Here is a 15,868-nt window from a genome sequence, read left to right as displayed (position 1 = left end):
CCCCACCCTTCGCACCTCTCCCTTCTCTCCACCAATCAGCGCTCGGGGTTCCGCCATCTCCATGGCAACCCGCCCTTCACACCTCTCCCTTCTCTCCACCAATCAGCTCTCAGGGTTCCGCCGTCTCCATGGCGACCAGCTCTGCCCCGCCCCCCCGGCCCTTCGCGCCTCACCCCTCTCTCAACCAATCAACTCTCAGGGTTCCGCCGTCTCCATGGCAGCGCGCTGGCCCCACCCCCCCCACCCTCTCCACCAATCAGCTGCCGGGATTCCGCCGTCTCCATGGCAACGCGCTATCCCCGCCCCCCCTCCCTCCGCCATTGCGGCCTAGGGGCGCTCATTGTGGCTGCCGTCCCCTCTCCGTTCCCCCCTCCGTTAATGGCGGCTCCTCCATCCCCGTTTCCGGCTTCCCATCCTCTCCCCCCCTCTCTCAAAATGGCGGCCGGATGGGCGATAGAACGGCGGGCTGTCAAGAAGGGGAACAGAAGGGGGGCGGTCCCGTTCTATCTCCCACCCTCCCCCCCCCCCCCCCCATTATAGGGTATAATGGTACGGTCCGAGTGGGGGGGGGGGGAGGGGGAGGGTGGGGGCGGGGCGCGGCCGCCATTTTGGTCTCGGCGGCGGCGGAGCAGCGGACAGGGAACGGTGTAGTAAGGGGGGGGGAGGGAGGGAGGTGAAGGGCGTGCGGCTCGGCCAATCGGAGAGCTGAAGGGGCGGGGCTTGAACCAATCGGAGTGAGGCGTGAGGAGCGGAGCCCCGCCCATCCATCCCGGAGAGGCGGCCGCCATGGATGCGGCGGGATGGAGCAGCTTTATATTCCAGGTGGGCGGGGCTAACGGAGGGGGGGCGGGGCTTGGGGCGAGGGGGCGGGGGCTGATTGGTGGGGCGAATGGGGGCGGGGCTACTAGGGGGAGGGGCTTGTGACATGGGGGCGGGGCTAGTGACATGGGGGCGGGGTCTGATGGGTGGGGCAAAAGGGGGCGGGGCTAGTGGCGAGGGGGCGGGGGCTGATTGGTGGGGCGAAGGGGGTGGGGTTATTAGGGGGCGGGGCTATTGGGGGCGGAGCTTGTCGCGTGGGGGCGGGATCTGATTGGTGGGGCAGAAGGGGGCGGGGTTATTAGGGGGCGGGGCTATTAGGGGTGGAGCTTGCGGCGAGGGGGCGGGGTTTGATTGGTGGGGCAAAAGTGGGTGGGGTTATTAGGGGGCGGGGCTATTGGGGGCGGGGCTGGTGGCGAGGGGGCGGGGTCTGATTGGTGAGGCAAAAGGGGGTGGGGTTATTAAGGGGGCGGGGCTATTAGGGGGCGGGGCTTGGGGCGAGGGGGCGGGGTCTGATTGGTGGGGGGAAAGGGGGTGGGGTTATTAGGGGGCGGGGCTATTGGGGGCGGGGCTTGTGGCGTGGGGGCGGGGTCTGATTGGTGGGGCAAAGGGGGGTGGGGTTATTAAGGGGCGGGGCTATTAGGGGGCGGGGCTTGTACGGTGGGGGCGGGGTCTGATTGGTGGGTCGAAGGAGGGCGGGGTTATTAAAGGGGCGGGGCTATTGGGAGGCGGGGCTTAAGGGTGAGGGGCGGGGCTTGTACGGTGGGGGCGGGGTTTGATTGGTGGGGCAAAAGTGGGTGGGGTTATTAGAGGGGCGGCGCTATTGGGGGCGGGGCTTGGGGCGAGGGGGCGGGGTCTGATTGGTGGGGCAAAAGGGGGCGGAGTTAATAAAGGGGCGGGGCTAACGGGAGGAGCTTGTCGCGTGGGGACGGGGTCTGATTGGTGGAACGAAGGGAGGCGGGGCATAGTGGGCGGGGCTTGTATGGAGGGGGCGGGGCTTGGATTATGGGGGCGGGGTCTGATTGGTGGGGCGAAAAGGGGCGGGGTTGTTAGGGGGGCGGGGCATGTTGCGTGGGGGCGGGGCTTGGGAAATGGGGGCGGGGCTTATGGCGTGGGGGCGGGGTCTGATTGGTGGGGCAAAGGGGGGTGGGGTTAGTAGAGGGGCGGGGCTATAGGGGGCGGGGCTTGTGGCGTGGGGGTGGGGAGTGATTGGTGGGTCGAAGGGGGGCGGGGTTATTAAATGAGTGGGGCTATTGGGAGGCGGGTCTTAGGCATGGGGGCGGGGTTATTAAATGGGCGGGGCTTGTGGCGTGGGGGCGGGGTCTGATAGGTGGAATATAGTGGGCGGGGCTTGTGGATGATGGGCAGGGCGTTGGCGTGGGGGCGGGTCCTGATTGGTGGTTGGCGAAAGGGGGCGGGGTTTATTCAAGGGGCGGGGCTAACGGCGGCGTGTTTAGATTGGTGGGGTGAAGTGGGTGGGGCACGATGGGCGTGGCTATGGAGAGGGCGGGATCTGATTGGTGGATGGAAAGGGGCGGGGCTGCGGAGGGGGCGGGGTTTGTATGATGGTGCACTGAGGGGGCGGGGCCAATGGGGGTGTGTTTAAAGGGGGGCGTGGCTTCGGCGTGGGGAGAAGCCTGATTGGTGGGATTGTCGGGCGGGGTTTTGAACGGTGGCGGGGCCTGATTGGGTAAGGAATAAAGGGGCGGGGCTTAGGGGCTGGTTGGTTTGAAGGGGTAGGGGGCGGGGCTTATTTGAGGGGGAGGGACCTGATTGGCTAAGCCGAAGGAGGTGTGGCTAAAAGGGGCGGGGCTTTGAAGGGGGTGGGGTTTGACGATGGAGGCTTCTGATTGGTGGGTTTAAAGTGTAGTAGTTGTAAATGGGATGGGATTGGAGGAGGCCATGAAAGGGGGCGGGGCTTGGTTGTGCAGCATCCTGATTGGTGATCTTATGGGCGTGGCTAATGTGGGCGGGGCTTGAGGGAAGATCCTGATTGGTCGAACTTCTGGGTGTGTCTAGCAGCAGGGGGTGTGGCTTTCTGATGAGCGAGGCCTCTGATTGGTCCATACAAAAGCGTGGCTTTTGTAGTGGGCATGCGCTCTGATTGGTCGGCATCCAGGCTGGGCGGGGCTTAGTGTCTTTCAATAGGGGGCGTGGCTTTTGTAGTGGGCGTGAGCTCTGATTGGTCGGCATCCTCAGTGGGCGTGGCTTATTGTCTTTCAATAGGGGGCGTGGCTTTTGTGTGGGCATGAGCTCTGATTGGTCGGCATCCAGACTGGGCGGGGCTTAGCGTCGTCCTATAGGGGGCGTGGCTTTTGTGGTGTTCTTGAGCTCTGATTGGTTCTCACCCAGGCTGGGCGGGGCTTAGTGTCTTTCAATAGGGGGCGTGGCTTTTGTGGTGTTTGTGAGCTTTGATTGGTCGGCATCCTCAGTGGGCGTGGCTTAATGTCTTTCAATGGGGGCGTGGCTTTTGTGGCAGGCGTGAGCTCTGATTGGTCAGTATCCAGGCTGGGCAGAGCTTAGTGTCTTTCAATAGGGGGCGTGGCTTTTGTGGTGTTTTTGAGCTCTGATTGGTCAGCATTCAGGCTGGGCGGGGCTTAGCGTCGTCCTATAGGAGGCGTGGGTTTTGTAGTGGGCATGAGCTCTGATTGGTCGGCATCCAGGCTGGGCGGAGCTTAGTGTCTTTCAATAGTGGGCGTGGCTTTCGTGGTGGTCGTGGGCTCTGATTGGTCCGCATCCTCAGTGGGCGTGGCTTAATGTCTTTCAGTAGGGGGCGTGGCTTTTGTGTGGGCATGAGCTCTGATTGGTCCACATCCAGACTGGGCGGAGCTTAGTGTCTTTCAATCGGGGGCGTGGCTTTCGTGGCAGGCGTGAGCTCTGATTGGTCCGCACCCAGACTGGGCGGAGCTTAGTGTCTTTCAATAGGGGGCGTGGCTTTTGTGGTGGTCGTGAGCTCTGATTGGTCGGCATCCAGGCTGGGCGGAGCTTAGTGTCGTCCTATAGGGGGTGTGGCTTTCGTGGTGGGCTTGAGCTCTGATTGGTCAGCATCCAGGCTGGGCGGGGCTTAATGCCTTTCAGCAGGGGGCGTGACTTTCGTCTTGTTTCTGAGCTCTGATTGGTTCTCACCCAGGCTGGGCGGGGCTTAGTGTCTTTCAATCGGGGGCGTGGCTTTCGTGGCAGGCGTGAGCTCTGATTGGTCAGCATCCAGGCTGGGCGGGGCCTAGCGTCGTCCTATAGGAGGCGTGGCTTTTGTGTTTGTGAGCTCTGATTGGTCGGCATCCAGGCTGGGCGGGGCTTATGGGTATCTTTCAATAGTGGGCGTGGCTTTCGTGGTGGTCGTGGGCTCTGATTGGTCCGCATCCTCAGTGGGCGTGGCTTAATGTCTTTCAGTAGGGGGCGTGGCTTTTGTGTGGGCATGCGCTCTGATTGGTCAGCATCCAGACTGGGCGGGGCTTAGTGTGTTTCAATAGGGGGCGTGGCTTTCATGGCAGGCGTGAGCTCTGATTGGTCAGCATTCAGGCTGGGCGGGGCTTAGCGTCGTCCTATAGGGGGGCGTGGCTTTCGTGGTGGGCGTGGCCTATCGACCGGAAGTAGGCGGGGCTTATAAGGTTCCTATTGAATGTGGGTGCGGTCTGGCTCTGGCCTGTGATTGGTCTGCTCCCTGAGTGACACCGCAGCCAACCAATGAGCGTTTCCCTTGCAGCCGGCCCCGCCCCCAGCTGTGGCCCCGCCCCCGGAAGTCCTCCCCCCATCGGAGCTCCTCCCCCCTTTACTTCCGGATCCGGCCCCCCCAGCTTCCTCCACCGTCGATCAGGCCGCATTAAAACCCACCCCCCAACAACAACAACCGGAACTTCCGGTTGTCCCTCCACTTCCGGTCGCCCCCCCACTTCCGGTCGCCCCCCCACTTCCTGTCGTCCCCCCACTTCCTGTCGCCCCACCACTTCCGGTCGCCCCCCCACTTCCGGTCGTCCCCCCACTTCCCGTCGTCCCATCACCGGAAGTCTCGTTGGCTCCTCCCATCCCGGAAGTGACCCCTTCGACCCGGAAGTCGAAAAGCAAAGGGCCTTACGTCTGCGTGCAATGCACCAAAGAGTTTAAGAACGGTTACAACCTGCGGCGCCATCAGGCCACACACGGCGTCAGACCTCCGAGCCTCATGGGGGCGCTGTCGCAAGGAGCGAGCGCCACTTCCGGTTCCGTCTCTATGCTCCCGGAAGACTCGTCGAGTCCTCCCATCCTCGTGGGGGCGCTGTCGGACGCTACGGCCGGAAGCGGAAGTCAGCACCGGAAGCGGAAGAGTCACGCGTGCGAAGCTTGCGGCAAGGCCTTCCGGGATGTCTATCATTTACGGAGGCACCGATTGGCTCATTCGGACGAACGGCCGTTTCAATGCCCGGTTTGTCAGCAACGTTTTAAACGGAAGGACCGGATGGGACACCACCTCCGGGGGCATCAAGGGGCCGTTCATAGGCCCTACGCCTGCTCGCATTGCCCCAAGGCCTTCTCCAGGTCAGTCTCTAGCAGACAACATGGCGGCCGATCTCTATGATCCATCATGGCCGACAGGCTCTATGATCCCTTATTCCCCCCCCCCCCACTTCCGGTCTCTATGATCCCTTCCCCCTCCCCATTCAGTCTCTATGATCCTGTGTCCAGCCCTTCAGTCTCTATGATCCATCATGGCGGACTGTCTCTATGATCCCTCCCTTTAGTCTCTATGATCCCTTATTCTCATCCCCATTCAGTCTCTATGATCCATCATGGCGGCTGCTCTCTATAATCTCATATACCCCCCCCCCCTCCTACTTCCGGTCTCTATGATCCCCCCCCCCTCCCCATTCAGTCTCTATGATCCCTTCAGTCTCTATGATCCATCATGGCGGCCTGTCTCTATGATCCCTCCCTTCAGTCTCTATGATCCCTTATCCCCCCCCCCCCCCCACTTCCGGTCTCTATGATCCATCATGGCGGACAGTCTCTATGATCCCTTATCCTCCCCCCCCACTTTCGGTCTCTATGATCCCTTATGCCCTCCCCATCCCCCCCCTTTAGTCTCTATGATCCCTTCAGTCTCTATGATCCCTTCTCCCCCCCATTCAGTCTCTATGATCCCTTATTCCTCCCCCCTTCAGTCTCTATGATCCATCATGGCGGCCAGTCTCTATGATCCCTTATACACCCCCCCCCTCACTTCCGGTCTCTATGATTTCCCCCCCACTTCCGGTCTCTGATTTCCCCTCCCACTTCCGGTCTCTGTGATCCCTCCCCATTCAGTCTCTATGACCCAACATGGCGGCCGATCTCTATGATCCATCATGGCGGCCAGTCTCTATGATCCCCCCTGCAGACAATATGATTCCTTCTTCCCCCCCCCCCTTCTTTCATCTCTATGATGCCTTATTCCCCCCCCCCCCCCCCACTTCCGGTCTCTATGATCCCTTCCCCCTCCCCATGCAGTCTCTATGATCCCTTACTCCTCCCTTTCAGTCTCTATGATCCATCATGGCGGCCAGTCTCTATGATCCCTTATTCCTCCCCCATTCAGTCTCTATGATCCCTTACACCCCCTCCCTCTCCCCTTTAGACTCTATGATCCCTTTCCCCCTCCCCCCCCCTTTAGTCTCTATGATCCCTTATCCCCCCCCATTCAGTCTCTATGATCCCTTATCCTCCCCCCCCCCCCATTCAGTCTCTATGATCCCTTCAGTCTCTATGATCCATCATGGTGGTCAGTCTCTATGATCCCCCCCTTTCATCTCTATGATCCCTTCAGTCTCTCTGACCTCCGCCTGCTCCCATTGCCCCAAGGCCTTCTCCAGGTCAGTCTATAGCAGACAACATGGCGGCCAACATGGCCGACAGGCTCTATGATCCCTTATGCCCCCGCCCCTCCCCCCCTCCCTTCGTCTCTATGATCCATTCAGTCTCTATGATCCATCATGGCGGCTGCTCTCTATAATCCCTTATACCCACCCCCCCACCCCCACTTCCGGTCTCTATGATCCCCTCCCCCCTCCCCTCACCTTCATCTCTATGTTCCCTTCAGTCTCTATGATCCATCATGGCGGCCAGTCTCTATGTTCCCTTCAGTCTCTATGATCCCCCCCCCTTCCATCTCTCTGCCCCCCCCCCCCCGTTCTCAATTCTTGCCTTTTTTACCCCAATTTCTCCCTCCCCCTTTTTAGGCCAGACCATCTCAACAGCCACGTGCGACAGGTGCATTCCACCGAGCGGCCATTCAAGTGCCAGGTACGGCTGCCCCATAGATACCCCATAGCTGCCCCATAGAGACCCCATAGAGACCCATAGAGACCCCATAGCTTCCCCATAGACCCCATAGACCCCATAGCTGCCCCATAGCTGCTCTATAGACCCCATAGAGACCCCATAGAGACCCCATAGCTGCTCTATAGACCCCATAGAGACCCCATAGAGACCCCATAGCTGCTCTATAGACCCCATAGAGACCCCGTAGACCCCATAGGTGCCCTATAGACCCCATAGAGACCCCATAGCTGCCCCATAGACCCCATAGAGACCCCATAGCTGCCCCATAGACCCCATAGCTGCCCCATAGAGATCCCATAGACCCCATAGGTGCCCTATAGACCCATAGAGACCCCATAGGTGCCCTATAGACCCCATAGAGACCCCATAGCTGCCCCATAGAGACCCATAGTCCCCATAGCTGCCCCATAGAGACCCCATAGCTGCCCCATAGAGACCCATAGCTGCCCCATAGAGACCCATAGACCCCATAGCCCCATAGAGACCCATAGACCCCATAGCTGCCCCATAGAGACCCATAGCTGCCCCATAGAGACCCATAGCTGCCCCATAGAGACCCATAGACCCCATAGCCCCATAGAGACCCATAGACCCCATAGCTGCCCCATAGACCCCATAGCTGCCCCATAGCCCCCCTTTATCTCCCCATAGACGTGTGAAGCCGCCTTTGCCACCAAGGACCGCCTTCGCGCTCACGCCGTGCGCCACGAGGACAAGGTTCCGTGCCACGTGTGCGGGAAACTGCTGAGCGCGGCCTACATCTCCGACCACATGAAGGTGCACGGGCACGGACCCACACACGTCTGCGGGCTCTGCAACAAAGGTGGGCAAACTATGGGGAGATATGGGGAGATATGGGGAGATATGGGGCTGTAATGGCATCCTATGGGGCTGCGATGGCATCCTATGGGGCTGCAATAATATCCTATGGGGCTGCAATGATATCCTATGGGACTGCAATGATATCCTATGGGGCTGGAATCACATCCTATGGGGCTGCAATGGCATCCTATGGGGAGATATGGGGCTGGGATGGTATCTTATGGGGAGATATGGGGCTGCAATGGCATCCTATGGGGAGATATGGGGCTGCCATGGTATCCTATGGGGAGATATGGGGCTGTGATGGGGAGATGTGCTGTGTACATCTCCGACCACATGAAGGTGCACGGGCACGGACCCACACACGTCTGCGGGCTCTGCAACAAAGGTGGGCGTCCTATGGGGAGATATGGGGGGTTATGGGGAGATATGGGGAGATATGGGGAGATATGGGGAGATATGGGGCTGCAATGGTATCCTATGGGGAGATATGGGGGGTTATGGGGCTGGAATGGGGGGTTATGGGGTGATATGGGGAGATATGGGGCTGTGATGGGGAGATGTGCTGTGTACATCTCCGACCACATGAAGGTGCACGGGCACGGACCCACACACGTCTGCGGGCTCTGCAACAAAGGTGGGGGCTGCAATGGCATCCTATGGGGCTGCAATAGTGTCCTATGGGGAGATATGGGGAGATATGGGGAGATATGGGGCTGCCATGGTATCCTATGGGGAGATATGGGGAGATATGGGGTGATATGGGGAGATATGGGGAGATATGGGGAGATATGGGGCTGCCATGGTATCCTATGGGGAGATATGGGGAGATATGGGGTGATATGGGGAGATATGGGGAGATATGGGGCTGCCATGGTATCCTATGGGGAGATATGGGGAGATATGGGGCTGGGATGGCATCCTATGGGGAGATATGGGGAGATATGGGGCTGCAATGGCATCCTATGGGGAGATATGGGGAGATATGGGGCTGCCATGGCATCCTATGGGGAGATATGGGACTGGGATGGTGTCCTATGGGGAGATATGGGGCTGCAATGGCATCCTATGGGGAGATATGGGGAGATATGGGGCTGCAATGGCATCCTATGGGGAGATATGGGGAGATATGTGGCTGCATTAGCATCCTATGGGGAGATATGGGGAGATATGGGGCTGCCATGGCATCCTATGGGGAGATATGGGGTGATATGGGGAGATATGGGGAGATATGGGGAGATATGGGGCTGCCATGGTATCCTATGGGGAGATATGGGGAGATATGGGGTGATATGGGGAGATATGGGGAGATATGGGGAGATATGGGGCTGCAATGGCATCCTATGGGGAGATATAGAGAGATATGGGGAGATATGGGGAGATATGGGGCTGCCGTTGTATCCTATGGGGAGATATGGGGCTGCAATGGCGTCCTATGGGGCTGCAGTGGTATCCTATGGGGAGATATGGGGTGATATAGAGAGATATGGGGAGATATGGGGCTGCAATGGTGTCCTATGGGGAGATATGGGGAGATATGGGGCTGGGATGGTGTCCTATGGGGAGATATGGGGGGTTATGGGGAGATATGGGGAGATATGGGGAGATATGGGGCTGCCATGGTAACCTATGGGGAGATATGGGGAGATATGGGGCTGCAATGGCATCCTATGGGGAGATATGGGGAGATATGGGGCTGGAATGGTGTCCTATGGGGAGATATGGGGCTGCAATGGTGTCCTATGGGGAGATATGGGGCTGCCATGGCATCCTATGGGGAGATATGGGGCTGCCATGGCATCCTATGGGGAGATATGGGGCTGCCATGGCATCCTATGGGGAGATATGGGGCTGCAATGGTGTCCTATGGGGAGATATGGGGCTGCAATGGCATCCTATGGGGAGATATGGGGCTGCCATGTTGTCCTATGGGGAGATATGGGGCTGCCATGGTGTCCTATGGGGAGATATGGGGCTGCAATGGTATCCTATGGGGAGATATGGGGCTGGGATGGCAGCTTATGGGGCTGGAATCACATCCTATGGGGCTGGGATGGCATCCTATGGGGCTGTCAATGGCTCTCAATTGGTCTCAGTGGGTCTCAATGGAACCCAACAGGTCCCTATGGGGTCTCTATGGGTCCCTATGGGGTCCCTATGGGGTCTCTATGGGTCCCTGTGGGTTCTCTATGGGGTCTCTATGGGGTCTCTATGGGGTCCCTATGGGGTCTTTCTCTATGGGTCCCTATGGGGTCTCTATGGGGCAGCTATGGGTCCCTATGGGTCTCTATGGGTCTCTATGGGTCTGTATGGGGTCCCTATGGGTCTCTATAGGTCCCTATGGGGTCTCAATGGGTCTCAGTGGAACTCAATGGGTTCCTATGGGGTCTCTATGGGGCAGCTATGGGGTACCTATCAGGTCTCTGTGGGTCCCTATGGCTCTCAATGGGTCCCTGTGGGGTCTCTATGGGTCCATATGGGGTCTCTATGGGGTCTCCATGGGTCCCTATGGGTCTCTATGGGTCTCTATGGGTCTCTAAGGGGTCCCTATGGCTCTCAATGGGTCTCAATGGAACTGAATGGGTCTTAATGGAGCTCAATGGGTCTCAGTGGTTCCCTATGGGTCTCAATGGGTCTCAATGGAACCCAACGGGTCCCTATGGGGTCTCTATGGGTCCCTATGGGTCTCTATGTGTCTCTATGTGTCTCTATGGGGTCTCTATGGGGTCTCTATGGGTCGCTATGGGGTCTCTATGGGTCTCTATGGGGTGTCCATGGGTCTGTATGGGGTCCCTATGGGTCTCTATGTGTCCCTATGTATCCCTATGTCTCCCTATGGGTCCCTATGGATCTCTATGGATCTCTATGGGTCTCTATGTGTCCCTATGTGTCTCTATGGGTCTCTATGGGTCTCTATGGGGTCTCTATGGTTCTCTATGGGTATCTATGGGGTCCCTATGGGTCTCTATGGGTCCCTATGTCTCTCTATGTGGTCTCTATGGGTCTCTATGGGTCTTTATGTGTTCCTATGGGTCCCTATGTCTCTCAATGGGTCCCTATGGGGTCTCTATGGGTTTCAATGGGTTCCTATGGGGTCTCTATGGATCTCTATGGGGTCTCTATGCGTCCCTATGGGTCTCTATGGGTCCCTATGGAGTCTCTATGGGTCCCTATGGGGTCTCTCTGGGTCCCTATGGGTCTCTATGTGTCTCTGTGGGTCCCTATGGGTTGCTATGAGGTCTCTATGGGTCTCTATGGGGTGTCCATGGGTCTGTATGGGGTCCCTATGGGTTCCTATGGGTCCCTATGGGTCACTATGGGGTCTCTATGGGGTCTATGGGTCTCTATGGGTCCCTATGGGGTTTCAGTGGGTCTCTGTGGCTCTCAATGGGTCCCTATGGGGTTTCTATGGGTTCCTATCGGTCTCCATGGGGTCTCTATGGGTCCCTATGTCTCTCTATGGGGTCTCTATGAGTCTCTATGGGGTATCTATAGGGCTGCTATGTGTCTCTATATGGTATCTATGTGTCCCTATGGTTCCCTCTGTCTCCCTGTCTCAGGCTTCACTTCGGCCTCGTACCTGCGCGTCCACGCAGTGAAGGATCACGGCAGCAGTTCCCCGCCCGGTTCCCGTTCCCTTCGCTGCCGTCTGTGTGGGGTTCACTGCGCCACCGCCGCCCAATTGAGGGGGCACCTGCAGACACACGACGCTTCCGGCTCCGCCCACCTCACTTCCGGCCCCGCCCACCTCACTTCCGGCTCCTCTCACCTCACTTCCGGGTCGGCCAACCTCACTTCCGGTTCGACTCACCTCACTTCCGGTTCGACCCAGCTCACTTCCGGTTCGAGCCAACTCACTTCCGGGTCGCCTCACGTCACTTCCGGTTCAGCCAACCTCACTTCCGGGTCTAGCCACCTCGCTTCCGGTTCGGCCCACGTCACTTCCGGTTCGGCCCACGACGCTTCCGGTCCCGACATGGCGGCTTCCGGTCCCGGCCACTGCGAGGCTGGGGGAGGGGCGGCCGAGTTGGGGTGAATGAAGGTGGGTGGGGCTTAATAAAAGGGGGCGGGGCTTGGGGAAGAAGGGGGCGTGGCCTCGGAAAGGGGGCGGGGTTTAATCGGAGTGGGCGGGGTTAAGGGAGAGTGTGGGGATAAGGGAGGGGGCGGGGCTACAGGGAAGAAATGGAGCTTCAGAAAGGGGGCGGGGCTTGGGGTAGAAGGGGGCGGGGCCTCGGGAAGGGGGCGGGGTTAGATCGGAGTGGGCGGGGTTAAGGGAGGGGGCGTGGCCTCGACTGGGCTACAGGGGAGTAATGGACAAATGGGGGCGGGGCTTAAAGGGGGCGGGGCTTACAGCAGTCGGGTGTGGGCGGGGCTTAAAAGGGGCGGGGCTAAATTAGGCGAGTGACCAGTGTGGGCGGGGCTTAAAGGGGGCGTGGCCTAAAGGAGGTGAGTGCGGAGGGGGCGGGGCTAAAGTAAGCGGGGACTAATAGAGGGGCGGGGTTTGTAGAGGGGGCGTGGCCTAAAGCAGGTGAGTTAGAAAGGGGGCGGGGCTAAAGTGAGCGGGACCGGGTGGGTGTCAGAGGGGGCGGGGCTAAAGTGGGCGGGGCTTAAAGGGGGCTTCGGAGGGGGCGGGGCTTAAAGGGGGCGTGGTCTAAAGAGGGTGAGTGCAGAGGGGGGCGGGGCTTAAGATGGACTTGGGCTTAAAGGGGGCGTGGCTTAAAGTAGGTGAGTGCGGAAGGGGCGGAGCTAAAGTAGGCGGGGCTTAAATAGAGGGGCGGGGCTTCTAAAAGGGGGCGTGGTCTAACGAGTGGGTGTGAGGGGAAGTAGGCGGGGCCTTTTAAAGGGGGCGTGGCCTAAGTCAGCTAAAGTAGGCGGGGCTTAAAATGGGGGCGGGGCCTGGTCATGTGGGGGCGGAGCTAAAGTGGGTGTGGCCTATCGGTGGGCGGGGCTTCAGAAGTGGGCGTGGCCTATGACAACGTGGATACATGGGGGCGGGGCTAAAGGGGTTGGCCTATTAGTGGGCGGGGCTTAAGTGGGCGGGGGCTTTGATTGGCTGTATGGGGGAGGGGCTCATGTGGGTGTGGTCTGCTGGTGGGCGGGGCCTATTGGTGGGCGTGGTCTATTGGTGGGCGTGGCTTGTGGTATTGCCCCATAGATGTGTGTGTCTATGGGGCAAAACAGTCTTTATCTCCCCACAGGTTCGGCCCCACAGCTGCCCTATGGATCCTACCCAGCCCTATGGGGCCCATGGAGACCCGGCTCAGCGCCCCATAGATGTGTGGGGCTGCCCCATAGATCCACCTCAGAGCCCCATAGATGTGTGGGGCTGCCCCATAGAACCAGATTAAGACCCCGGGCTGCCCCATAGATCCAGATGGACGCCCCATAGATGTGTGGTGCTGCCCCATAGATTCAGATGGACGCCCCATAGATGTGTGGGGCTGCCCCATAGATCCAGATTGACACCCCATAGATCTATTGGGCTGCCCCATAGATCCAGATGGACGCCCCATAGATGTGTGGGGCTGCCCCATAGATCCACCTCAAAGCCCCATAGATGTGTGGGGCTGCCCCATAGATCCAGATGGACGCCCCATAGATCTGTGGGGCTGCCCCATAGAACCAGATTAAGGCCCCATAGATGTGTGGGGCTGCCCCAAAGATCCACCTCAGAGCCCCATAGATGTGTGGGGCTGCCCCATAGATCCATTGGACACCCATAGATGTGTGGGGCTGCCCCATAGATCCACATTAACACCCCATAGATGTGTGGGGCTGCCCCATAGATCCAGATCAACACCCCATAGATGTGTGGGGCTGCCCCATAGATCCAGCTCAGAGCCCCATAGATGTGTGGGGCTGCCCCATAGATCCATTGGACACCCATAGATGTGTGGGGCTGCCCCATAGATCCATTGGACACCCATAGATGTGTGGGGCTGCCCCATAGAACCAGATGGATGCCCCATAGATGTGTGGGGCTGCCCTATAGATCCAGATGGACACCGGCTGCCCCATAGATCCACCTCAGAGCCCCATAGATGTGTGGGGCTGCCCCATAGATCCAGATGGACGCCCCATAGATGTGTGAGGCTGCCCCATAGATCCATTGGACACCCATAGATGTGTGGGGCTGCCCCATAGAACCAGATCAACGCCCCATAGATGTGTGGGGCTGCCCCATAGATCCCTCTCCCTGCCCCATAGATCTCTGGGGCTGCCCCATAGCGCTCCCAAGCCCCGCCCCCTTTTAAGCCCCGCCCCCCATTTTAAGCCCCGCCCCTTCAATAAAACCGCGCTGCGGCGCAACTACGGTGTGAAAACAAACCGGAAGTGACGTCTATTTCCGCCGCCACCAACCGGAAGTGGCGCCAAAAATGGCGCCGCGAACGGATGTGCCCTCACCACGTGACGCGATAGAAGGGAAAGACCGCCACAAAACCGGAAGTGATGGCGGAAGTGACGCCAAAATCTCGGCGCCGCGACCGGAAGTGATTCGACCGGAAGAGATAGCCGTCGAAATCCGCCATCTTGGAGGCCGTTTTGGGTCCATTGGACGCCATTTTGGGTCAACCCAGCCCCCCAAATCAGCGCCAATTTTGGGTCCATTGGACGCCATTTTGGTCCATTTGACGCCATTTTGAATCCATCTGACACCATTTTGGGTCCCTTTGAGGCCATTTTGGGTCCATTTAACGCCATTTTTGTACCATTTGACGCCATTTTGGGTCCCTTTGACGCCATTTTGGGTCCATTTGAGGCCATTTTGAGTCACCCCCCCCCCCCCGCAAGTCAGCGCCATTTTGGGTCCATCTGACGCCATTTTGGGTCCACTTGAGGCCATTTTGGGTCAATTTGAGTCCATTTTGGGTCCATTTGACGCCATTTTGGGTCCATTTGACGCCATTTTGAGTCACCCCCCCTCCCCTCGCAAGTCAGCGGCATTTTGGGTCCATTGGACGCCATTTTGGGTCCATTGGACGCCATTTTGGGTCACCCCCTCTAAGTCAGCGCCATTTTGGGTCCATTGGACGCCATTTTGGGTCACCTCCCCCCAAGTCAGCGCCATTTTGGGTCCATTTGACGCCATTTTGAGTCCATTGGACGCCATTTTGGGTCCATTTTGGGTCCATCTGATGCCGTTTTGGGTCCATCTGACGCCGTTTTGGGTCCATTGAACGCGATTTTGAGTCACCCCCCCCCCCCCCCCCCCCACAAGTCAGCGCCATTTTGGGTCCATTGGACGCCATTTTGGGTCACCCCTCCCCCCCAAGTCAGCGCCATCTTGGGTCCATTGGACGCCATTTTGGGTTTACTGGACGCCATTTTGGGTCACCTCCCCCCAAGTCAGCGCCATTTTGGGTCCCTTGGACGCCATTTTGGGTCCATTTTGGGTCCATTTTGGATCAACCTAATGCCATTTTGGGTCCATCTGACGCCATTTTGGGTCCATTGGACGCCATTTTGGGTCACCCCCCCCAAGTCAGCGCCATTTTAGGTCCATTGGACGCCATTTTGGGTCTATTGGACGCCATTTTGCTACATTTGAGGCCATTTTGGGTAACCCCCCACCCCCCCCAAGTCAGCACCATTTTGGGTCCATTGGACGCCATTTTGGGTCACCCCACGCCCTCCAAATCAGCGCCAATTTTGGGTCCATTGGACGCCATTTTGGTCCATTTGACGCCATTTTGGGTCCATTTGACGCCATTTTTGGTCAATTTAACGCCATTTTTGTACCATTTGACGCCATTTTGGGTTTCTTTGATGCCATTTTAGGTTCATTGGACGCCATTTTGGTCCATTTGACGCCATTTTGGGTCCATTTGAGGCCATTTTGGGTCCCTTTGACGCCATTTTGTGTCCATTTGACGCCATTTTGAGTCACCCCCCCCCCCCCTCCCCCCCAAGTCAGCGCCATTTTGGGTCCATTGGACGC

At 58.5% G+C, this 15,868-nt stretch overlaps 1 protein-coding gene across 1 annotated transcript; it reads left to right on the top strand.

The window, feature by feature from the left end:
- The first annotated feature begins 305 nt into the window (after positions 1–305).
- LOC140264896 (uncharacterized) lies at positions 306–14,248 on the top strand. The gene is made up of 6 exons (XM_072360794.1): positions 306–822; positions 4,520–5,328; positions 7,005–7,068; positions 7,759–7,930; positions 11,490–11,971; positions 13,128–14,248. The coding sequence occupies exons 1-5, from the start codon at positions 787–789 to the stop codon at positions 11,963–11,965; spliced, it is 1,557 nt and encodes a 518-aa protein (XP_072216895.1). The 5' UTR covers positions 306–786; the 3' UTR covers positions 11,966–11,971; positions 13,128–14,248.
- Positions 14,249–15,868: the final 1,620 nt, after the last annotated feature.

Source organism: Excalfactoria chinensis, unplaced genomic scaffold (genome assembly GCF_039878825.1).
Source record: "Excalfactoria chinensis isolate bCotChi1 unplaced genomic scaffold, bCotChi1.hap2 Scaffold_338, whole genome shotgun sequence".
Lineage (NCBI taxonomy): Eukaryota > Metazoa > Chordata > Aves > Galliformes > Phasianidae > Excalfactoria > Excalfactoria chinensis.
The sequence above is the reverse complement of the archived record's forward strand: the minus strand, read 5'-3'. Positions and strand labels throughout refer to the sequence as shown.

What these genes read in the sequence shown, in the direction of transcription:
- LOC140264896 (XM_072360794.1), top strand. Translation starts at nt 787, where the DNA reads ATGGATGCGGCGGGATGGAGCAGCTTTATATTCCAG. An exon ending in GGAGCAGCTTTATATTCCAG is followed by an intron (nt 823 to 4,519) that starts GTGGGCGGGGCT and finishes TTTCCCTTGCAG; the next exon opens with CCGGCCCCGCCCCCAGCTGT. An exon ending in TGCCCCAAGGCCTTCTCCAG is followed by an intron (nt 5,329 to 7,004) that starts GTCAGTCTCTAG and finishes CCCCCTTTTTAG; the next exon opens with GCCAGACCATCTCAACAGCC.